Source organism: Streptopelia decaocto (genome assembly GCF_964273445.1).
Source record: "Streptopelia decaocto genome assembly, chromosome: 5".
NCBI lineage: Eukaryota > Metazoa > Chordata > Aves > Columbiformes > Columbidae > Streptopelia > Streptopelia decaocto.
In genome coordinates this window covers 71,378,670-71,404,397 of record NC_138659.1, presented here as the reverse complement: position 1 = coordinate 71,404,397, position 25,728 = coordinate 71,378,670, and the positions used below count along the sequence as shown (strand labels likewise).

The window sequence follows — 25,728 nt, the reverse complement described above, 5'->3', positions numbered from 1 at the left end:
TTGCCATCTACTGGCAGGAGCACTGACGATACACCCAAGGACTGGCCTAAGCGCTGCGATCATTGGCTCATTTCTCCCGTCATTTAAATACGTCCAAAAAGCTACGTTAAAACAGGTTAAACATCCAAAATTAACAATTACTGTACCTACTTAGGTAATGAAGCTGCAGAGCACACAGCTGAAACTCGTTAATAACGAGTTCATAATGGTACACTGGATTAAGGATTCAATAGTATTTTTCTCGCTCACTAGACAACGAAAACAATTGTTAACAGGGACAGAAAATGATGATGCTCCATCCCACAGAGGTACAGCCATTAATATTCTCTTAACGAGAGCTGAGCCCCAAAAAAGATGCAATTTAGTCCTATGCAGTAACCCAGAGTGGTGTAACTACTCAATTCGTAAACATGTTGATGCAATGAACACACAGAAAGGGTATAATAACAAACCAAAGTTCTTTAGCATTCTATTTTAATCGAATTTGAAGATCTTGACATTTTTGTATCTTCAGTGGAAACATTTTCATACGTGACACGGTCTTGTGAAACACATAAAGTACATGAGCTGTCTTTATTTACTCCCCACCAGTTCCACAAGGCTAAGTTGCATATTGCTCCAATATAATCTATACATGAATAACTGTTCCAAGTATTTCTGTTCCCATTGACGTCCTTCTCCGTTAATTTTCTCCCTTCAGAACAGGCAACAATTCACCACTCTCCTTTAGTTCCTGTAAAGAAATACACACAGCAGTTACTCTCTGTGCACATTTTGGGATGATGCTGTAGGGACAGCTCACGAGTAACGGAATCAACTCACTGGCTACTAAAGGAATGCACAGAAGTGAATGCACTAACGATTCGCTAGAGGTCCCTCTTGACCAAGACACTGAAATTCGTAACGTTGTATTTCTATTCTATTTTGTGTCTATTTAGTAGGAGAGGAAACTAATGTAGTGAACAGATACACCTTCAGAAGAATCGGTTGTTATCAGCTTTACCAGGTAAATCCCCTGGTATATCTCCTTCTAGATAGAATTCAAGATAGATTTTAGGCATATACAAAATGTTAAAACATCCCAAATGCCTCCTACAAAATGAAAAAATGACCATCCATTGATAGATTTTGTTCCTACCACAAATTAAAAGAAAGAACACAGTAAGAGATTTCTAAGAGTCCCAAACAAGAGACAGCCCTAAATAAGAAATGCTTGCCTATATTACCTTCATGATTTACACTCAAATTATAAGGCTGTAAACATACTAAAGAGATAGATAACACCAGGAAATGGTTTTAAAATCCTGTGTTGTGGAGTATATGTTCTTTCCCCACACCTCAAGAGAAATAACTGTCTCAATTGTATTTCATATTATGCTATATTATAGAATGCATTTAAGACAATTCATCTAGTCCTGCAAGTTAGTGTGAACTGAACACAGTCCAGCAATGCAAATAGACAAATTGTATTTAAATATCAGCAAGAGGAATATTTTGCAGCATCTGCGCAATGCCCAAGACTATACTTACTGATCACTGAAATAACCCACACACTTGTTAAATAAATACAATTAAAGTAATCTATATAATTTAAGTAATACCAGCATTTTTAGAACTAAATGAGATTTATTGATTGTAGCTTCCCAGGAGTTACAATGTCTGAGGAACTGGCTGTAAAACATTCAGACAAGAATGGGCTCGGGAGTATTTGGGGCTGGGAACACTGTGCCTGCTCTGTTACCAAAATCAAAAACCAGAGGAACAGATGCAGATCTATTTTTGTTGCTTCGGGGTCTGTTCAAACAGCTCCAATAAACCTCAGTTTCTTCCAGGAATGAGACTGTTTGCTAGGGAAAAAACCGTCTCGCCCACCTTATTTGAGCAAAGCAATGTCAGTAGTAAAACCAGAAAGAGAAACCTGTAAAAACGCACCCAGAGGGTAAAAATGGGCTGTACAGTAACAGGAACCGACTGCTGTCAAGAAAATACATTTCACTGCTAAATCGTGGCATATGAGAATGCTCGAGATTTAGAGCCCCTTTCCACTGTACCTTGAGCTCGTACAAGTCCCAGTAAAAGCAACCAAGTCACTCGGTTTCACGAGCTAGTGCCACCACGCAGGAATTTCTGTGTGTTATGGGCAGAAAACATTTCTGTGGTTTTAAACAAACTGTCAATTTACATCTCAAACAAGATTCTCCCACTCCTACCTTTACAATATCCAGCCCTCCAACGAGTTCACCTTTCACATATAACTGAGGATACGTTGGCCAGTTTGAGTAGGTTTTTAATCCTTGTCGCACCTAAGAAAAATAATCCTAAATGTAAACTTCAACTTCAGTAAAAGCAACAGTTAAATCCTCAGTGACGGAGAAACATAATTACCTCTTCATCTTCCAGTATGTCAAACGTCTCATAATCAACACTAGGAAAAAAGAGAACAAAAAGATGTCTCGTTTCATAAGAAACTTTTTACAATGCACAGATGAGCACAACACAGTAAAAAAACAATTTAAACAAAAAATTAAGCCATGTAGCTTCAGCTCTAATAGGCCAAAATGTGTTCAAAGTAATGCCATTCACTATTAGCTTAGGGAAAAAAAAAGACACACACACCCTTTGGATGTTTTTATTAAGGAATCAACCAGCTGCAGCTACTTCACCATCTCCATATAATACTTGTGTAAAAAACCACAAAAATAAAACGCCTGTGTCAATTAGACCTCTGATCGATTCATAAATGAGTTTCGGTTGGCAATTCCTGCTATTCCAACAACTGGTGCTCTCCAATAACCCGCACGTGGATTCCTGCACGTAGCCTTGGGCCAGCGACAAGGAACAGTGACTGGAGTAACTGCTGCTGATTTCCAAGCTGTATATTGATACGTGGTTATCGGTTATCTCCAGAAGCCCACTCTAACGTCTAGTAATCAAGACAACTGCTAAACCTCTAACGAGCGGCACAAATGAAACGAGTTGGTCCAAGGGAGGTGACTGATGCCTCGCTGCAGACAGCAGCTCTGGGGACGGAAACCGAGGCTGGATAACTGGAGAGGCTCCGAGATTAAGGAAGCCGATAAGAGGGACCTTGCTAGGGAGAGCTGCTTATCAGAACAGCAAGACTTCTTTTATGCCAATATGAACAGCCAAAAAAGAAAAAATTCACTCTTGCAATAAACTCCTCAATCCCAGCAAGACAATCACCACGAGGCCGCTAAAGCAGCGGAACATCCGACACGGCACGTTTGACTTGGTACCAAAGAGTGGAGCGGTGATCTACACCAAGGGCTTTTACATGAAGATACTTAAAAATACTCTTAAACAAAGAAAATTATGTTTTGGGAAGTCTTCCATTAGTATTTGCCAAACGTTTTATTTATAAAATGTATTTTTAAAAACAGAAATGGTTAAATAAATTAAATTTAAAAAATTAAATAAACCCCCCCCACTTACGTACCCAGTATTGTTCATGATTTCTATAATCTGTCTGCTGAATCCACATCTTGCCATCTAGAACGCAAAACACACATATAGTAAAACATCTGCTATATTTAATCCACAAAATTCCAGCTCCTCAAGCTACGCCAAAGCTATTACCAATTTATCCCTAGTGATGACCCCACTGGCTGAGCAATACTGCTAACTCCTTTTGCATTCTTCTTTATGTCCTTTGAGCTTTAAACAGTACTAGATGTCTCTTGATATACCCTGCTGAAACGCACAAAAACTTTAAGAATATTAAACACTTTTCTCAGCTGTGATGTGAAATGATACACAAGGTGCATCAGTTTTCCAGGTTTTGCAACACTAGGCTTGATTATTTTCTGAACATTCAAAATGCCAAAGCTATGGGTATAAATACATCTATTTTACAAATGCATATAAGGCGTTTTGAGACCCACGATATCATTTACTTTCTATTCTGGAAAGAGTCACAACCTATAGGTCAACTGATAAATACGTCACATGTACAGCAACTCCCAACTGCAATTAATAATTGAAAGTATCTACTGCAAACTCTTCGTATTGACAGTGCAAGGACACAGAACACTTGTCACTTTTTAGATACTGAATTTTTAATCCAGATTATCCCTTCTTCTTGGCAATTTCACTCCACCAGTAGCTCCAGCAGAATCCCTCCCTGCAATGGCTGTTGAGGGTACAGCCCTCCAGGGCACAGGCTGAGGAAGCTGGGTGCTGTTCAGGCAGTTCTGCCGGGAGGAACCGCAGTGCCTCGCTGTTCAAAAGGCAACAATTTATCCCCTGCTGACTTTGAATACACAACACAAAGCAACAACACCACAAACCTTTTGGTTTGCAGTCATTTGGTATTATTGTAACCCTGTTAGCAGCTGTCTGTCTTCAGTCACTATCTTTATTTTAGTGAGCGAGGTAATTAACTGCAGCTTAAAGACATCAGGCAGAGACCATTCCACACATGTGAGAAAAGAGCGGATCATTTACGGTGTCTGCCATTGTACTTTAGCCTGAAAAAACATCTAGCAGCTTTTTAAAATGCAGTTGTGAAAACATAAAGTCAGAGCAATTCAAAATGACAGGGCAGCCAACCCCATTAGACCAACAGAGGGAAATTTCAAGAAACATGTGTCCAGAAAGAAAGTTTGGGCCAACAGTCGAGTTTTACACCCCAAGTGGGACTGACATCGGGGCAAACACTCAGAGAATCCGAGGAAAACCCATTCTCTGCAAAGACGAGCAATAACTAAGACTAGAAGGACATGCACAGTTCTTCCACTCGTTCCTGTACTGACAGACCTCACTGCAGGGCACCAAATGCCTGGATTTTACTGTAACACAGCTATCAGAATTGTAGCAATACCCTTCCATCAGGTAAAATAAGGACTGCTCTCCTATGGCTGAGTTTAACTATAATGTCATATAACTTAAATATAACTTAATCTTACCTGTTTGCTTCCCTTCATAAAAAGCATTACAGGAGCTTTGTTTATCAAGTTTTTAAGCCTACAGAAGACATGAGAAAGAAAGAAACAAAAAATCAGCTTGGTTCTTATCCTGAGCTTTGTTTCAACAGAAAAACAAAAAGTGCGAGACGGTATCTTACAGCTTTAGCAAATGCACTTAATGCATTATTATAAGCAACTCTATTGAGTTACTTACAGTAACTCCAGTGAATGAATATGAACTATCCTGATACTTCTAGAGCAACAATTTACTTTTCTAGATTGACCTCTAAGTATCGAGCAGCAGTAAGCTTAAGGGAAACATCATTTTAGGATATTATAATGTCTATATTGAATGACATATTGCTTTTGCACATAGTGAATATAATACTTAGAATTTCTCATTCTCCATGCAAGAATGTCTTTTGCAGAGTAAGAGCCACATGAACTGTCCCTCAGCCATGAGATCCATGGACTAACCACTACTGCAACAGGGGAATCGCTCTGGTTTCCCCAGCGCGCCCTGTCTGCCCGCACAGCCCTCACACCCTCCCCTCTTCCCCTGCTCCTCTCAGGAAAGGTTTGCTGGACAACCCATGGAAAGAGTCAGCAAAGACTCCTGGGCAACCGTTTCCTGCTAAGGACAAACCCCCCTCTATAAAATGCACAACAGGTGACCATTTGCTGTAAAAAGTTACTTTGCATGACTTGCACAATGCAAAATATTCTAGACTGGAGAACCCATGGTGTTTGCAAAAATAAAATTAAACTAAGTTTTACTGGTGACCTACAGCCCTTGCACATGTGAATCTCAAAGTGATTTTTCCAACCAAGTGGTCTCCGGGTTAAAAAGCAGCAGCGAAAGCAGCAGCCCCAGGCAGGGTGAGCTGCAGGAACCGCAGCTGCTTCCCCAGCTGCCACATCCGACTCCTGCTTTCCAAAGTCCATTTTCAAGTGAAGAACATGCAGTTAATTGATGGGAGTGGATCAAACATTGAGTAAAGGAACATAATTTAGATGCTAACAGATTCTACTACTGATATTCCTTAATTTTATTAAGTCTTAACATGTTTGAATAACTACCTCTTATGAGTGACTGACAGTAGTTTGACAGAGACAGCAGTCGCTCAGCAGCTCAGTAAGAGGTCAGCTGCAAAATAAAACTGATCCACGTTACGGAAGAAGAACTGCCCAGTTGTCACCAACAACCAGGACACAGACCTCAGCTGAGAGAGAAACAAACACCTCCTAGAAGCTGCAGAACACACTAGGCAGTAACATGCCACTTGTGACTTGTCTGGTGCCTTTTTAGCCAGTTTGCCCTCAGGCCACTTCTACAACAAAATTGGACAGGATTGACAAAAACTTCCCGCACTTGGTTCAAAAGATGCTGCTATTGCAGATGCTGTTTAGGCAGACATTGAGCTATACCAACCATTTTAGTCTATTAAAACACACCAGGTAAGCAGAGGACATTGCTCATTACCTTCTTTCCCCAAAAAAGATGAGGCAAAGCAAAAAATTATGCAGAAATTCAGTAAGGTTGCAGCTTATGCAAGTTTGCAAAAAGGAAAGAAGAGACTAAGGAAACCTTTCTAAAATATGTTTTTAAAAGGCTGTGCTGAGACAATCTCATCTTCACCTACAATTTAACCTCAAACTGCAAAAGGCAGTGGTTATTTTTTTGTGGCCTCGATGAAACAATTTATCACCCTACTAGAGTAACAAAAAGTGAACGTCAGCCACAGAACAAATTAAAAAGGCATTAATAAATACACAAGTGTGAAAGTAAGTACTTTATCACCGTATTGAAATGGCTTGCACTGAATTATTTCTCCGCTGTGCTGAGAAGGCAAAAGAACCTGAACCAGCCACATCTAGAGCACGGTAAAACTTGCTCAGACAGCTAGAAGAGATCTATGTTGACATATTAACGTTTGCCTTCAAGATACCGGCCACCTTCTTGGTAAAGCTCCCCTTCACATGTATTAATGGCACTATTCACATACAAACTAGGAAAAATGGCACATCTACCGGCAAGTTCTCCAGCAGAACGGCTCAGCAGGTATCTGCAGCTTGGCTGCCTGGGGTACTCACAACTTCAAACGAGAGAATCTTCAAATGGGAGGTTAAAGGAGGACAAATTGGTTTCTATATATTACACCTGATTCAGGAAGCAACACACTGGCTGCTGCTGCAGTGAATATCCGTGTTGGCACGGTGAGAGGAAACGGGAACTGAAGGACATGAGCAACTGAGAAAAAGGAGGAGAAAAACCTTGGTGTTTTCCCCAGTGACATCAGAGTTATGAAGTCTTTGCCAAATAAAGCAAACAAAAACCGCTAATGCTTCACAATCTTCCCTGTTACCTTTAAAGAATAAATTCTTTAAAGAGAGACAAGAAGAAATCTATATATTCCTATTATAATTAAAAATTTTCAAACTACAAATATAATAAGCATATTGGAACAGCACAGCTTATATTAAGTGGTGCTTGCTGTATAGAAAATGGAACATATCAAACAATTGCAGGAGTTCTGTAATTAAGGAAAATCTTGATGCATTTCTGATAAAGAACAGGCTGCCCCTATATAAATGAACACACAGGGAGCCTCCAATGCTAACAAACACATCACACCTGTCCTCCAGCTTCTGCGCCTTCGGACAGACCGTGGCCAGTTCTCCAGACGCCTCGAGTTCCTAAGGAGATAGAGAAGAAAAATCAGATGTAAAAGCAAGAAAAACACACCTGTGACAACTAACAAGATTAAGAATTTCTCGATTTCTAACCTTCACAATATCCAGTCCACCTATAAGTTCTCCAGCCACATACAACTGCGGATAAGTTGGCCAATTAGAATATGTTTTCAGCCCCTGACGAACTTCTTCATCAGAAAAAATATCAAAACTGCTAAATGAAACACCGTGCTTGTTCAGTATCTCCACCATTTGCTTGCTGAAACCTGCAGACACAAAAAGAAGAATTACATATAATTTTAAACAAAGCATTCCCATGTCTGTACTAAACCTTATCATTTAAACAATGTAATTCTTCTAGATAGCAAGTTCAAAACAGCTCTAGTGTGTTGGTCTTTGCTCTATCAATATCCTCAAATATTATAAAGGGGCAAACCCCACCTTTAGTACTGGGATGACAAGACCCAAGGCCGCAGACAGCTTGGTAAGGCTGGTGCTTCTCTAAGCAGAGAGCTACACAGTACGTAACCTTCATATACCTGTTTCTGCTGCTGCAACACACAATTAAAGCAAAGTTGAACACATTCCCATAAGTACTTAATATTACTTGACTGCCCTTGTCACATTTTCAGAGCATGGTTTGTTTTTCTTTATGACAGACCTTCGTTACATCCTACTCTGACAACACTATCTCAGCAGGATATTAAGCACTGAATATTCCAATGTGAACATCCAGATTTTGTAAGTTTCTCCCTTCTGTAGCTACGCATCATTTTCCTACAAAAATCTCATTATTTTAAAAAAGTTCTATGCACAAAAGTGTTAATATTACAGAATTTACCGTCTATAATCATCTAATTCTTACACTACAGGGAAACCCACACAAAATTTCACTAACAATACATCTTCTCTATTTTAAATTTACCATTCTCATTAAAGGGGAACATTAAATTGATCTTTTTTTTTAAAAAAAAAAAACAAATTATTTTTTTAAAACATTGGTCTCTACGGAAACTCTTCAAAATCAGGTTAAACAACAAAACACACCTCCCCACACATGCACCCCCCTTGGCTTTATGTCAGCAAGTCCATTCCTTCTGCGGTAACCTGAACAGAAACCTCTGGCTGATGTTCCCAAGCACCTTCACCCCCTGAACAGCGACCCAGGGGCACAAAGGTCCCTCCAGAGCTGCCGGGGGTTCTGTTGCAGACACTCACTCCGAACAAAGGGACGAGCAGAGGTCTGAGCACTTCACAACACACTGAGCCCAACAGCTCCACTTTTAGCACTGGCTATCAAATCCCAGCTTGCAACTCCACTGTTCCCTGCAGCCGATTTGCTCTGCTATGATAATTATGCTAATCAGGGGAAAATGCTACGAACATTGCAAAAGATTTGGGAATTTTGCTTCATTCCTAATCCATTATCTGAAAATATTTCAACACCCGCCATTGCTGCTTTCACGCACATCTCTTCTAAGTGAGTAGAAGCCTCCTCGACAACAGAAAGGATCCATGAGAATTTTTCCATAAATCAATGTGATAATAATGCGTGTTTTCTAGCTTTGCCAACTCATTCTGGTTTGGATTCAAATGCACCGTGCAATCCTACCAGTTCCCTCAAAGATTTCCTGCAAATGCTGTGCAGACAGACACAAACATCTACACAAATATAAGAAAAAAAGAGACAATGCTTAAAAGCTTTAATAAAGGAATAAAAAAACAGGTTTAAATGGGAAAAAGAATGCAAATGCCACAGAAGAATAACCTTTGATTTCTCCTTGCAAGACCCACCTATTAGTTTTTGAAATATGGATTTTTACTACAGCTTTCTGCAGTTTTCATGATGTGCAATTTATTGAGATTTGAAGCAGCAGTATTTATACGTACAGCATCTAAGTTGCTTTTCTTTCTACAACTGAAGTGTTTAGTTCATGTACAGCCCCAAGTAAAACACAGACTCCGAAAGTTTTCATCCATCTGGGAGTTCATTAGTAAACAGCTGAAGGCTGATTGCTGATGGTTACTCCATCGCCAATATATTAACTCAGTTCTACTGTAAGGAACTGGGGGAAAAAATAGCTTTATTTTAGCTGTAGGCAATTACATGCAAACTAGAGAGATTGACTGGTTGTGTTTCATTCTGAAGGGTTACGGCCGCAGTCTGCAAGTATTATGCTTAAGAATAAAGTGCCAGAACAGCTTTACTTTCATAACAAGAGATTTAGGTTGAATTTCTGAAGAAATGCCATATGTGCGTTACAAGGAATAATTAAACTGCTAACAAAATGTTTTAAGCAGTTATGTAGATGATCGTGAACCCCACTCCAGATTCTAGACCAATAAAAACACTCTGAATTAATTACGGTATTGACAAAGCAAATAAACAAATACTACCCACAGTCCAAACGAATCCTCTGAAATAATACAACATTGGTAGCAAGCACACAGAGCTGCCAGTAAACACAGAGCCAAGGGGACAAACCCGGCTTTACACCAGGCTCAGCTGGCTGCTGAGTGAACAAACCACCAACTACAAGAAGATCCCAAATTCCACCGGTGGACAGGGTTCCCTCTGCTTGCCAACCGCACTACAGACTCCAGTGCAAGTCTATCATTTGTATCAAAATAGATACAATGCAAAAATAACCCGCACCTTTAAAAAGGCACAGTTCTTTTTATTTAATTCTATTTTTATTACTTCTGTTAGAACAGATCCACATCATCTTTGAGAAAACTCTAAATTACCTTCAACTTGAAAAAGATTTTGTCTAGTCCAGGAAGTTTAAAGGACCCGAGTTACTAACATCTCCCAGCTACTGCCAGAAACTATCACAGCAGCCTAAACCCAGCATGGTATTTAACTGCACAATTCAGTGCTCTAAGTTCAGATGATTTTGTGTGTTGCACTACATTTTAATACCTTCAATTTTAATACATATGTCTATTTAGGTAAGTATGTTTGTGCACTTTTCATGGGGTACCAGGGACCAAAAGTAAGAACTAAAAGCTTCAAGAAGTATCTACTTTATCACATAAGACATGCATATGAACCTGCGTTATATACAGTTGTTTTCCATATTGAGTTTATGATGAAGTACATAACTATCCTTAACCTCCATACCTCAAGGTCTTTTTTGCTTTGTGGGTTTTGTGCCTCTTTTGATTTGTGCCAAATACCTCAGGGTGCGAGCACAGCAGGGTCACTAACAGGAGCACCACGTGAGAGTGCAACGCCGTTAAACTCAACGCACGCGTACCTGAACAATCTAAAGCGTAGACACCCCAAATGTGCTCATAAAGAAGTCAATGCAACTTTTTCCCAATCGCCTTTCTGTCCCCTCAGTTTTAGAATTTTATATCTTATTGCCACCATCCCCAGAACACGACATTTTCAGTCTTCCCACTTCAAGTGAAGCTCTGGAGAAAAGGGACGGTTGTTTTTCCGCACTGCTTTCTGGTCCCTGTTTTTTTCAAGATGGAATACGGTCCTTGGGAACAAGCACACACGAAAAAACAGGACAGAAACCAGCGCCTCATGTTCACTTCCCTAAGATATCACTGGAAAAGCACTGGTGGGTTAAAGCAGACTGACAACTGAAGATAAACTTCAAAGGCGGGCTAGCATTACACTCAAAGGAGACAACCTGGAACATGCTGCGTTGTTAATTGCCAAAACGATGTCGTCTTTAACTGCCAAAACAATACTTCCAGTGTTACACTGGAACAGGAGGGAGCTGTAGGCAAAGGAGCTGCCAGAAGCGCTGTCTGGTTGAACAAACTCCACACTACACCTGTGTTACTCTGCTGTTTGCCTCCCGCAGCTCCCACAGCAGCCCCTACAAAACCAGTTCTGCAACACAGCTTCATGGGACTGTGGGAGCAGGAGGACGGCAGCTTCACAGTACTGAACGCTTTGGGGTTTTAACACCAGTTCATGTGCTTTGCATATAGATCAACACCTCAGGTTAGCTAATAACCAAGCACTCTAAACAGCGAGCAAGGGTTAAGAGCACTGGCTTTAAGAAAATACATTTCCACTGTAGCAGAAACACATCCTGCTGGTGTTTCAATTTCACCACCTAAGATAGTTTTATTTTCTTTTTCCAAATGGCAACAGGAATCCTGGGTGCAAGTTGAAACATTCTCTCAGACTATTTTATGTTTTCAACATGTGTAACTTGATGCACAGAACATGTCACGAATAAACACCGAGCTACCTCAGGAAAAGCGTCCCAGTTCGAGGACGCACACACACATTGTTTAGAAAGCCCCTAATCTCTGCGATTCCATTTCCAAAAGTTAACTAATGGAACAGCAATTCTCTAGCTGCATGTAGGTGTAAAAAACACTGTCGGGATGTACCTCCCCAAAACCGAGTCAATCTGGCAACAAGCCCAAAGCAAGCCCTGCCACACTGACCGCGAACTCGCGAAGGTGCTCACCGCAGCGCGGCTCTTTGGGAGAGCCCTTCATGAACAGCATGCAAGGGGCCGCGTTGATGAGCCTCTTCAGCCGCGCGTTGAGATCTTCCTTGGCGGAGTCGTTGGTGCCCGCGGGCGTGGAGCTGCTGGCCGCGTGGCGCTGCACCTTCTTGCTCAGCTCCGGCGCATGGGCACCATCTAATCTGTCGACTTGCTGAGAATTCTAAGGAAGCCAACACACAGGCTCACGTTAAAGGACTAAATTCAGAATTTGTAGCGTAATAAAAAATAGAGTAAACCCGCCATATAATGTATAGATTTTCAGATGCGGGGTGGGTTAGTGTATTGATCTTCTGGCCAGTCTTTAGTTCCAAGACTCAAACCATTCTGTTGGCTGGCGACTGTTAATGCTAGCAAATTTGCTATTAGAAGAATTTATTAAAGAAAATATTTTGAATTTTATTATCACAGGCAAACATGACCCAAACAGAACTGTCATTTCTTCCAAAAGATGATTTGCTTGGGTTTCTGCCATGTTGTAGAACTATAGCTAGACAAGGAAACGTCACTGAAAATGTTTTGACCCAATACAAGGTATAGCAACTAAAATAAAAACTACATCCAAATCCCAGAACAATTAAGGAAGCTCTAAAATATTACATATAAAGTGTAAGAACCATTTCTATCTACGTTTTTAGGTTCCGTTGGACAAACTTAAATCAGATACATAACTGTTCATTCCCTGATCAAGTTCTTAACATTCTACTCCTCTGGTAGCAGTATTATAAAAGTATATATATTAAGAGTCCCCATGGAATACATTTTCTCTTACCTTAAAGAATAAGAACGTTGGGACAGAACTAATTCCATATTTTTCAGATACTTCAGGCACAGCTTCAGCTTCCAGCTAAAAGAAAAAAAAACAAAACGAGAAACATATTATTTTCATAATCTTTAAAGTCTGACTGTGGATGTCAATCCTGTCTAGAATGTTCTTCTAGGCATTTTATACATTTAAAAGGGATTTGATACAGAAGTTTGTGACACATTTGCATTTAAATGAGACTCACTGGGTTGGCGTGTCATCCACTGAGCCCACACAGTGTCAAAACAGGTTCAGAGGTTTTTATTTTGTTGCACATTTCAAAAGATGCCCGCAGGCTACGAATAAAATTTTTGGTGCACTAGTGACCTAGTAAATTTTCAATCATATGCAGCTACTACTATATTGAAATCCATAAATCATTGACCCCAGTTATGTCATGATTACAGTGCTTATTTTCTGCCCACAGCAATTCTTGCTGTTTGCTCTATTGACTAATTTCGAGGTGCAGTACATCACGACTGACATTTGCAGCCTTCTGCAAATTATGAAGAGAAAAAGGAGTGTTTCTTCAATAAGCTACTGATGTCTAGTACATTTTCTTTTTAACTCCTGCAAGGCTACCGAGTATCGAGTGGCAGACTTGTTGAGATCATTGCTTGTAATTTTATTCAGTGTTCCAATGCACACCTTGAAATTACGTAGCGTAGTAATTTACCAAGAAGATATAACTTTTACTTGACACAAATTTGTGAGTTTCTGTGCATAAGCTACAAGCTTGAGTGACAGAACATCTAGTGCAAAGCTGTTTGCAACACCAGCTCTGTAACAACTGCAGAGTTATCAGGTTTAAAAGTAGAAATAGTTCTAAAAGCTTCAAACAGAAACCTGCAATCCGGTGTACAGAAGAAAAAGCCTTTTACATTCTTATTTCACAAACCATACAGTGAATGAAAAAGGATCAAGAGAGTTACTTAACAGTGTGCTCCCACCTGCTCCATCCTTCCTTGTTTCAGCAAACACTACCATTAAGCAAAATGTAGCAAAGCTCTGAATATTCTCACATTACAGCACATTTTGATTTGCTCCAGCTATATAGGCTGTTAATGAACTCACTAAACACAGCAGCAACCCAGCAGAATAAGTCACAACTGAGTGCAAGCTTCACCTCTGGTGCTGTAAATCAATGCTCCAAGAGGATCAACTGAGAAACCAAACCTACAATTTGAAAGCTGTAAATAGATTCAAATTATCTATTCTCTTTCAAGTGGCAAATGATTAAATGACTTCTACCTAAAATATTAATATTCCTTTCCAGTGAAATGTCTTGCTTACTTGGATGCTTATGTTCCCCTCTGGTGAGGTTCACACATACAGAACAGATTTAATTTCATATTTCAGTAACTTTCTCTTATTGATACAACTTCCCAAAACATTGTTTCTAACTATTTCTGGATATGGACAGACTTTCATTTTAACCAGGCCAAGGATCTTAGACTTAGGCTCTGCAACACCTCAAGTGAGAAATTGCATTTAGAAAGAATTCAAGAGGTTCTTGCCAATTAAAAATCACGCTGGCTACACCAGAATACAGACCAAAATCCCCCGAGAACTTATCAAATCAAATACAAATCAAATACGTTCTCCAGGAGGAGCACACCCCCTTCCAAGAAAAAAAAAAGAAAAGCATCAAGAAAAGTTACTTAAATCTTTCAGTAGCTTCTTTTCTCCAAACAAGTACACCAGTCATATTGGGTGAAGGGGATGGGCGGAAGGAGGTGCCACTATCTTTTTTGCAACACTTGATCATTTCTGAAACTTGTTATTAAAAATAAATCAAAGCTGAATAATAACAGATTATAAGTAAATAAATATGAATAATAAAGAGGCAACTGAGAGTTTTCAAACTTTCTTGGGCCTACTAAAAGCTACAGCAACTCTATATACATTTTAAAACCTTGACTTTTCAAAATGTTGAAAGTTAGTCTTTTGAAGCTCTAAGTAATAAAATACTACTGTTAAAATAGTTCTGTCCTTCTGTTTCAGAGAGAGAAATGCCAACTGAGACAGGAGCCACACAAAACCTAGAGGCCGTAAGAAATCACATGAAAATACTCACACACCGCTGGCTGCTCCAGTACTCCCTGCCCTCACCATCACAGAAGTGTCTCATTAACAGCGGAAAGTTGTCTCAAACGAACGGCATGATGTGATGAAGTGATTCATTTTTCCCTCCACACTGGTTCTCGCACTAGGATGTGCAGGCGACCTCACAAAAATACAGCACTCCATTTGTGTTCGTGCCATCCAGCACTACACCACTGCCAGAGTGACAATGCTGCACAGATTTAAATTCATCTTCCTTTAAACTTCACGGAGATTACTGCTCATCTTCAGCATCAGGCAGAAAATCTCTGTGAGTTCTGAGATCTATTTAGCCAACCAATAACATCACGGGAATAAATGAAATCTCCAGCACACTTGAAAAGAACAGTGTTGCCAAATAAATTGCAAATCCAGGGATAAAAATCATGCTTTAAAAGATGGCAATGTACAGAACTGACAGACTGAGACACTGCAGGCACAGAGAAATTTAAAAGCCTATTTGTTAGGTAAAATAGCTAACACAAAAAAGCCCTTCAGTGGATCTTAGTAGACTGAGCGTGGGGGGTTTTTGTTTGGTTGGGTTTGGGGTTTTTTTTGTGTGTATGTTTCATTTTTGTTGGGTTTGTTTGGTTTGTTCTGCGTTGGTTTGTTTTGTTCTTTTGTTTCTTTCTTTCTGTAAACAACTGATAAAATGGAGGCATTATTTAAGCTTGCAAGATCAAGTTTGGGCAGAGGAACACACAACTTTCATCCCGCAGATTTTTGATATATCTCTTGCAACTCACATCCTTAAATGTGAAGCCATAAAGGAACTGCAAAACCAACTTTACCCACGTTTTGTAATACTTTGCTCACACTTTGTAATAATATCTCTCCTCTGTTTAAAACAAGCTCAACACCCAGACTTACCTTCACAAACGTAACCTGCATGTGTTCCTTTGCTAGTGCTGCCATAACCTCATTCATCTGAGCACACTGAGGAGCCCATGGTGCCCAGAAGTGGACAACTACGAGGGACCTGGAAAAAATAAATACAGTGACAGCAGTTATTTTTAAAAGAATCATGCAATATAAAAGTTTGGTATGCAATGCCAAAAAAAAAAAAAAAAGAAAAGCAAAAGCCAAAACATACCACCCATACCATCTTTCCAAAAAGAAAAAAAAGAAAATTCAGTAAGTGAAACCAGGAACTTTTTCTGTGACTTACACAGAGAACTTTAATGTTGTTTCAGAAAACATTCCAAAACCTGACCAGCACTGTTAAGGTAATGCAATACAAAGAAACACTACTATTTCAATAGTAGAAGTTCATTCCACGTGAATGTCAGGCAGGAGGAGCAGAAGCAGTGAAGCTCAAGCCGTACACTACAGGCTGCAGCCGTTGCAGGCGCTGCAGGCGCAGCACTCAGCACCGCTCCCAGGCATCCTGCAGCTCCGCCAGACCAGTTGTCTGTTTTCAGCAGCTCAGCAGCTCCACAGCAGAGGCTGCACCACTGCGTTCCCCACTCAGTGCTGCCTCTTTACTACTTAGCCAGGAAATAAGGCAATAACTTCTTAAATCTACTGGGACTCCTATAAAAATACAATATTCTTATGCTTTTATTCGCTTCAACTTCTTATTCCTTTTCCACCTTCAACAAGGTTTCCCGGAATGTTTGGTATTGGTTATACACAGGATTTAGAGATGAGAAGTCACATGTGAACAGAAATCCCACCAGCCTGGGCACCACAAGTAGTTCTCATAAGCTTAAACAAACACGCTTTGATGACAACAGAGACAAGATATTTCCATCTAATTTTCAATTCTGTTTTCCAACTCTGCTGAAGCCAAAACCACTAGATAACAGGGGATAAAGAATAAAAGACAAATAATGTACTACTTCTAATCTACTTAGAAAGAGATACAGTAATCAACGCAACCACGCCATAGAAGCTATTTGATGTTTTTTATTCCGAAGTAATGCAACTTGAGGATAAATTTTACTGGCTATGCAGGCAGCCTGACATTGATAATGGAACAGCTGTGCTACCCAACCACATACAGCCCTGAACTCAACTCAGACACAGAACTTTAACATTCACAAACACCATTTTTCCAAAGAAATTCTAGACAATTTTGTTAGAAATAAAATAAAAAACTAAATTAAAAAAAAAGCTATCCTAATTCCCATCAGTCAGAGCACAGTTCTGCTTGGAAAGCTGATTAAAACTGGCAGAGTTTATAGACTGGTAAAAACTGCCACTCTGGAACACAGCAGTTCTGTTCTGGAAGTGCCATCCTCGCACATTTAGAGCCAAGCTCGAGAACAGCTCCAGACATCTTCTCTGGGGCCGTCGTCTCTGTGGGTTCTTCCAACCCTCTTGGACGCAAGTCACAACAGCAACGATCCCAAAGGCAAACCATCTCTTTTTAATTACTTTTTAATTACAAAATAGCTGTACGCTTCCTTGGGCTGATGCCAGCACTCACGATTGACAGCAGCATTTAAAACCCAATAAAGGCTCATTTCAGTGATTTACTCTCTACTTACAAATGAGATTTGATGTGAATTTCTTGAGAAACCCAAGACTGGATCTCACTGCTCAGAATCAAACCTTCACTGCAAAACTGCTTCAGCGTGTCAGCTCCTCCAGCACTGCTCTTTGCGGAGCCCAGCGACAGAGCCCAAGGCAGATTAGGGCACAGGGAGCTCGTGCAGGAGCTTTATCTGCCCTTCCAACATTCCGACAGCTCACACAGACATGTCTTAATTAAGACTTCAGGGCCGACGGGGACAATAACTTAGAAGCGATGTCCCCATGCTGCAACCTACGGTTTTGCCACAAAGTAATGAGGCAGGTTGGAAAAAGGGGGGAGGGCAGTCATCTGTATGTATGAGAATACCCAGTTGCAACAGACAGAATTTTCAAACAAAAAAAAAACAGCATTAGTTCAATATTTCAGCAGACAGGCCAAGCTCTGATGCACAGAATTACCAAGAACTTTGCTCCAGGATTCGTTTTCCCATCTATCACATCCTTCACTTGAAATACCGATTTTGAGACCTCCTCCAATAGCATTAACATATGCACTCTTTACTGACACCATTAAGAGCTCACACAAGTTGTTGAAAACTAGTCAAGGATGAACAAAAATACAGGTTTTTTTAATCACATTTTATGACAAAACAGTCTAATCTACTTAGATCTACTACAGCTTTTAGTTACACAGAACAAGTTGTCAGGCTGTCACAGCAACTGCACAATGCCTGTACATTTAAAAACATAACTTTTACATTTGTTAGACTACAAGCAGGACCAGAGAATACTCCCACTGGCTGAAAACAAACATAGAAGTAGTACAGCGGCCACACATCAAGCCAAAAAACTAATAACTCACTTGCTGCACATTCCTTCCACTTTTGCATACCACGAAATATTCCACAAGGGCTCCATTTAATTTCGTGTGTGCAGCAGGACACCGCTGACCACATGAATGGCAGCTCAGGACAAGCAGAGGAGAAATAATCACAATTGTTTCATCCTCTTTCAATCAGAGTCTATTCTTTCCTTACAAACATATAGCTGCAATGCACTTGAATTGTCTTCGCAAAACATACTGTAAATTCATTCTCACCAAGGGTTTTGAGGGGATTTTGCCAAATTCATTCACAGAACAAGGCTAATTTTGCAATTAGACTGCCCTCCTGGCATGCAAGCACTTTAAACTACACTTGAAAACAGCAAGAGTAATTTAAAACATTAAGGAAGAAAACTAGAGAGTTGACAAAGTGAAGCACATAAGCACAAAGTATTTCTTACATTCAAGCAAGACATTTCTAAAACCTCCACTATTATCTATAAAAGAGGATTGCAACAAAAACCTTATGAGAAGTGCAAAAGTTTGTCTTCCCATATCATTCTACATGTCACATGTTGGAGGAAAAGCTGCAGGCCCAAAAATAAAATTAAGTTTCTTTACTATAACTATTTTAAACCTTAGTAGCAGAAGAAAAATCAGAAGGACATATCACACATTTTCTGTGGGGAAACAAAAAGCCCAAAGTCTTGTTTCTACAGTGCATTAAAAAATAAATTAAAAAATAAATCAGTTGAGACAGACTCACAAAGTAAAACCTTTCAAACAGAGTCTATTGACTGTAGAACCAAAACAGCAAGACATGCTCTGACAGGGATATCCAGAAAATAATCACTCCATAGGTCACCCTCCTCTTGGGCCAACAGGCAAATATCTCAGAAGTATTTATAATCTTTCTGACAGGCAGCCCAAGTCACTTGGTTTTATAAGCTGACTTTTCTAAAAGTAAAACAATAGATGACACAGCAAGAACAGAAGTGGCTCAATAATTTTGAAGACATTGGCTCAGTTCATTTTTTGCAATCATAAAATCCAGATGCATTTTGAAAAGAATTAAACCTTGAAACTTATGCTTATTCCATAACATAAAGCTTACTAATAACTTGATGTCAGAAATGTTAATTTCCTGAAACAAGATCTCCCATGAAACTGTCAACATAAAATGCTGGCCGTTGCAGCTCATTAACAGGAATTCTATTAGTTTGGAAAAAACAAGAAGTCCATTTCACAGTATCACACAGTATCACAGTATGTTTGGGATTGGAAGGGACCTCAAAAGATCATCTAGTCCAATCCCCCTGCTGGAGCAGGAACACCTAGGTGAGGTCGCACAGGAACATGTCCAGGCGGGTTTTGAATGTCTCCAGAGAAGGAGACTCCACAACTTCCCTGGGCAGCCTGTTCCAGTGCTCTGTCACCCTCACTGAGAAGAAGTTTCTTCTCAAATTTAAGTGGAACCTCTTGTGTTCCAGCTTGATCCCATTACCCCTTGTCCTATCATTGTTTGCCACTGAGAAGAGTCTGGCTCCATCCTCATGGCACTCACCCTTTATATATTTATAAACATTAATAAGGTCCCCCCTTAGTCTCCTCTTCTCCAAACTAAAGAGACCCAGCTCCCTCAGCCTTTCTTCATAAGGGAGGTGCTCCACTCCCTTAATCATCTTCGTTGCCCTACGCTGGACCCTCTCCAGCAGTTCCCTGTCCTTCTTGAACTGAGGGGCCCAGAACTGGACACAATATTCCAGATGTGGTCTCACCAGGGCAGAGTAGAGGGGAAGGAGGACCTCTCTTGATCTACTAACCACCCCCCTTCTAATACACCCCAGGATGCCATTGGCCTTCCTGGCCACAAGGGCACAGTGCTGGCTCATGGTCATCCTGTTGTCCACCAGGACCCCCAGGTCCCTTTCCCCTACACTGCTCTCTAATATGTAATCTCCCAACCTATACTGGAACCTGGGGTTGTTCCTGCCCAGATGCAGGACTCTACACTTGTCCTTGTTAAATTTCATCAGGTTATTCCCTGCCCAGCTCTCCAGCCTGTCCAGGTCCCGCTGGATGGCAGCACAGCCCTCCGGCGTGTCAGCCACTCCTCCTAGCTTGGTGTCATCAGCAAACTTGCTGATAGTACACTCAATTCCCTCGTCCAAGTCGTTAATGAATATATTGAATAATATTGGCCCCAGCACTGACCCTTGGGGCACTCCACTAGATACTGGCCTCCAACTAGACTCCGCACCATTGACTACCACTCTTTGGCTTCTCTCCCTAAGCCAGTTTGCAACCCACCTCACTACTCTATTGTCTAGACCACACCTCCTCAACTTAGCTGTGAGGATGCTGTGGGAGACTGTGTCAAAGGCTTTACTGAAGTCAAGGTAGACAACATCCACCGCTCTGCCACCATCCATCCACCTTGTTACATTCTCATAAAAGGCTATGAGGTTGGTCAAGCATGACCTACCCTTGGTAAAGCCATGCTGACTGCCCCTAATAACCCTCTTATCCTTGATATGCCTTGAGATGGCACCAAGGACAAGCTGTTCCATTACTTTCCCAGGGACAGAGGTGAGGCTGACCGGTCTATAATTACCCGGGTCCTCCTTCTTGCCCTTTTTGAAGACTGGAGTGACATTTGCTTTCCTCCAATCCTCGGGCACCTCTCCCGTTTCCCAAGACTTGGCAAAGATGATGGAGAGCGGTCCAGCAATGACTTCAGCCAGCTCCCTCAGCACCCGCGGATGCATCCCATCTGGACCCATGGATTTATGAATGTCCAGACTATTTAATTGCTCCCTAACCCAGTCCTCATCGACTAAAGCAAACTCCTCCATTGACCTGGCTTCATCCGGGGTCTCAGGGGTACGGGGCTCCCCAGGACAGCCTCCGGCAGAGTAGACAGAGACAAAGAAGGCATTCAGTAATTCTGCCTTCTCTGTATCTTCTGCCACCAGGGCACCCACCCCATTCATCAGTGGGCCTACATTGCCTCTGGTATTAGTTTTATCTGCTATGTATTTGAAAAAGTTCTTTTTGCTGTCCTTGACCCCTCTCGCCAGCTGTAATTCTAAGGAGGCCTTGGCTATCCTAGCTGCCTTCCTATATCCTCTAACAGCAGCCTTATATTCCTCCCAAGTGGCCAGCCCCTGCTTCCATGACCTGTAAACTCTCCTCTTCTGCTTGAGCATACCCAACAGCTCCCTATTCAACCACGCAGGCCTCCTGGCTCCCTTCCTTGACTTCCTACGTGTGGGGATGCTCTGATCCTGAGCGTGGAAGAAGCAATCACTGAATGCCACCCAGCTATCTTGGGCCCCTTTTCCTTCAAGCAGTCTTGCCCATGGGATTTCCCCCAGCAATTGCTTGAAAAGGCCAAAGTTAGCCCTGCTGAAGTCCAGGGTTGCAATTCTACTTGCTATTCTGTTCCTGCCACATGAGATGCTGAACTCCACCATCTCGTGGTCACTGCAACCCAGGCAGCCCTCAACCTTTACTGCTTCGACCAGACCCTCCTTGTTAGTGAGGATGAGATCCAGCAGTGCACCTCTCCTAGTCGGCTCCTCCACCATCTGCATGAGGAAGTTATCATCAATGCACTGGAGGAACCTCCTGGACTGTGGCTGGCTGGCTGAATGGTCCTTCCAGCAAACATCAGGGAAGTTAAAATCACCCACAACAACCATGGCCTGTGACTGTGAGGCCACTCTCAGCTGCCCATAGAAGGCCTCATCAACTTCCTCAGCCTGATCTGGTGGCCTGTAGCAGACGCCCACAACAGTGTCAGCCCTGCCAGCCTGCCCCTTGATCCTGATCCATACACTCTCAACTCGCTCGTCATCCGCTCCTGGGCAGAATTTAGTACATTGTAGTTGCTGTCTCACATAGAGAGCAACTCCACCACCACGCCTGGCTGGCCTGTCTTTCCTGAAAAGGGCATAGCCATCCATGACCACATTCCAGTCATGTGAACTGTCCCACCATGTTTCTGTAATTGCCACCAGATCATAATCTCCCGACCGAACATAGGATTCTAGCTCCTCCTGCTTATTCCCCATGCTGCGCGCATTGGTATACAGGCATTTCAGGGAGCGAGCAGAGCACACCAGTTTCTCCCTAGGGGCATAGGAGGCCACCCGGTCCTCATCAGTTTTAGATTGCAGCCCCACTGGGACAAGCCCAGCTACAACCCCATCCCCCTTCGAGCCTAGTTTAAAGCTCTCCAAATGAGCCCAGCTAATTCCTGCCCCAGCATCCTTTTGCCCCTACGAGATAAACCTTTCCCATGTGACAGTGTCCGGACTGGTGTCTTATAAAACCAACCATTATCAAAAAATCCAAAGCCCTGCCTGTAGCACCAGTCTTGGAGCCAACCATTTAGAGAGTGAATTTTCCTATTCCATCCCACATCATCACTTGAAGATGGAAGGAGTGAAGAGAAGATCACTTGAGCCCCTGAGTCTTTCACCATCCTTCCCAAGACCTTGAAATCATTCTTCATCCCCCTCAGACTACGGGAAGCAGCTTCCTCCCCATCTGTCTGGAAGACCAGCAGCGGGTAGTAGTCCGTCGGGTGCACCAGTTTGGGGAGCTCTCTAGCGATGTCCTTGATCCGGGCTCCAGGGAGACTACAAACTTCCCTAAGATGAGGGTCAACTCTGCATATTGGGCCCCCTGTTCCTTTCAGAAGGGAGTTTCCTATTACAATCACCCTTCTTTCTTTCTTATCAGAGGCAGTCTTAAGTTGTGAGGTCGACTGCCTCTTCCTACGTGATCTTGTAGGCTTTTGAAAAAAAAGAAATAGCATTAGGCCTAGCCTTAAAAATTCAGCATATTCTTAGTCTCAAGCTTTATCTTTCAAGAGAAAAATATTTCCTTGAAGAAACTTTCTCCTCTCCCTCTTTATTAAGTGAATGTTTAAAACTACTTTTGTACACCGTTAACTTTCAAATTCACTTGATAATCTAAATAGAGAAGGTATCTTAAGTCAGCCAATGCATTTTTTAAAGTTCTACCACCATCCAGAAATGGGGAGGCCATTAAATATATATATATATGTATGTATCCATGTATATATGATCTGAGGTATTTCTTACACTATGTGAGTGCAGGTTTGTTTGGTTTCTTAGCAGTAACAAAAAACAAAACCAAATATTTTGAAATGATGCAGAAGAAAAGAGCCACGAGCACTATCAATTCATCTTAGCACCAAAAAAAATTCATAAAACAATCAAGTCCGTTAAAGTGAAAATTGAAACATGTTCTGCGGACCAAGGAATAATTCCAGAAAGAAAACTTACAGTCATGCAGCAAGTTTCAGAGACTCTAGTTTCTTCTTCCCATAATCAAAACTTTTCCATGTCTCCTTATGCTGTCTTTAAGAATGCAATGCTGGTAGTTTCATCACCCTTTTTAAACCACTTATTTGATCAGATTTCTCTCTTTATTCATTCAAAGGCCACTTGCTAACGCAGCAGTTAAATGCCATGGAAATGTTTTTGACTCAGCACTTTAATATGCCTTACAAGGCCTAGTTAAATACACCCTCAGCTAGTGGATTCAGAGATAATAATAATAGTTACTACACTTTTGATTCACCATAACATGCAAAACTCATAACCAAACCTGTCTTGCTTCAGTAAGGCACCTCAGTATCTGTTATTCTTTAATTATAGTAGTTATTGCAAGTCTTTCCTACCAAAGGTGTGCACAGAATTTCCCCTCCAAGGATCAGTGCTCAAGACTCATAACATCAGACTGAGAGCCCAGTGGTGACAATTAGTGTCCCCACACGGAGCTGCCAATGGGAAGAGCCCCGTTACCCCTATTAGAGCATAAAACCAGACCAATGAAGAACTCTCCCTGCTGCACAAGAACTGTACAATTTAGCTTCATGTTGTTGCTCGATAAACGATCTAATGCTGCTGTTTTCATTGACAATGTACAATGGCTGTTTTGCTGACACAGAATCACAGAATCACAGAATCGACTGGATTGGAAAAGACCTCAGAGATCATCGAGTCCAACCCTTGAGGGCTCAGGAGAAAAAAACTTCGCAGGTTGCATGAAAATTCTGGTTTGCATAATTTTCCTGCCAAGCAGGTTTAAAGCTGCAGCTTCTGACCAGCCCAGCCTTCCCAGACTCACAGGCTGCACCTCAGAAAAAGGGCGCTTAAAACACAACCGGTCAAAAAAACAAAACGAAGCCCTTATCGAACCTATGGGCTTGTTGTTTCTCTATTTCCCCACAAAGGTTTGATCCAGCTCGGAGGCGCCCCGGGCCCGCTGCCCTCAGCAGACGGGGACAAACCCAAAAGGGCCTTTTCCCCAGGGCCTGAGGCCCGGCGGGTCGGCCCTTCCAGTCAGGCCGCCCCAGCGGGGTCTCCCCGGCAGCGGGCCCCGCTCCCTGAGCGCCCGGCAGGCCGCCCCCCATCCCTCCCGGCTGCCGTCGCCGGTGCCGGGGCCCGCCTCACCCGTCCTTGCGCTGCAGCAGCTGCTGGAACTCCTCGGCGGACCCCGCGGCCCCGACCTCCCCCGCCGCCATGGCCGGAACGGGGAGACGCGCCGGGTCACGTGCGGCGGGGCCGCGCATGCTCCCCCGCGGCCCCGCCCCCGCGCACGCGCCGTCTGTGTGAGGGGCGGGCGCCATGTTGGTGCCAGCGGGAAATTAATGAGCAGAAATCTAAATATAACACTGAAACGGAGAAATAACCTTAACAGCAGAGTCAATTATACCGTCAAGCGGCATTCTTTATTTTATCAGCGCTGGGGATCATCCTCCATCAGTACTCCAAAGACTGGGTGCTCTTGCATTGCTTATATTCACATGATTACATATGCATTACAATTTTTGAATATTTCTACATGCATCTATACTAAGAAATAATTGATTATGTTAATTTCTTACTTAAGATACTTCTGTCAATTATTAGTTAAATATAAATTAAGCACTCCGCTTCTAAACAACGTATCACTTATTCTCCTGTCTCCCTCGTGTCGTGCAGAAGGATCTAAAACTTGGAAAACATCCCCTCAAGATGGGTACATCTTGAGTAACTTCATCACAGTATACATTAATTAAGCAGCTTCTCTTCAATACGCTTGTATATGCTAATGAAGGTGTTTTGTTAGTGAGGCTGGTCGCAGTTTTTGCACTTGTTAATGGCCACAATTGCACCCGGTCACGTCAGCTGAGAGAAAAACTACAAATTGCATTATCGTTGTGAACAAGCACTCGATTTTCCATGTCTTCCATGTATTTTAAAATCAAAAAGCTTAACCAGTGAGACCATCCTGATATTCGTTAAAGGTGCCTCTTCATGATACGATTACCAAAGACTACTCCTAATTCTGGATGGAAATAGCCAGATGAGCTTTTAATGTCATATAGAAAATCCA

The 25,728-nt window shown here is 41.8% G+C and overlaps 1 protein-coding gene across 1 annotated transcript; it reads right to left on the bottom strand.

The window, feature by feature from the left end:
• Nucleotides 1–439: 439 nt before the first annotated feature.
• On the bottom strand, nt 440–24,930 carry GLRX3 (glutaredoxin 3). The gene is made up of 11 exons (XM_082053082.1): nt 24,804–24,930; nt 15,882–15,990; nt 12,876–12,950; nt 12,065–12,266; nt 7,713–7,885; nt 7,561–7,622; nt 4,926–4,983; nt 3,458–3,510; nt 2,386–2,425; nt 2,211–2,303; nt 440–733 (listed from the first exon to the last, which is right to left on the bottom strand). Exons 1-11 carry the CDS (start codon nt 24,920–24,922, stop codon nt 683–685), a joined length of 1,035 nt encoding a protein of 344 aa, XP_081909208.1. The 5' UTR covers nt 24,923–24,930; the 3' UTR covers nt 440–682.
• Between the last annotated feature and the right edge of the window lie 798 nt (nt 24,931–25,728).

Excerpts from the sequence above, each read along its gene's own strand:
- GLRX3 (XM_082053082.1), bottom strand. The coding sequence starts at position 24,922 with ATGCGCGGCCCCGCCGCACGTGACCCGGCGCGTCTCCCCGTTCCGGCC. Across the intron at positions 3,511-4,925 it reads TTATGAAGGGAAGCAAACAG|ATGGCAAGATGTGGATTCAG; the intron begins GTAAGATTAAGT and ends TTTGCGTTCTAG. Across the intron at positions 2,426-3,457 it reads GAAATCATGAACAATACTGG|TGTTGATTATGAGACGTTTG; the intron begins GTACGTAAGTGG and ends CTTTTTTCCTAG.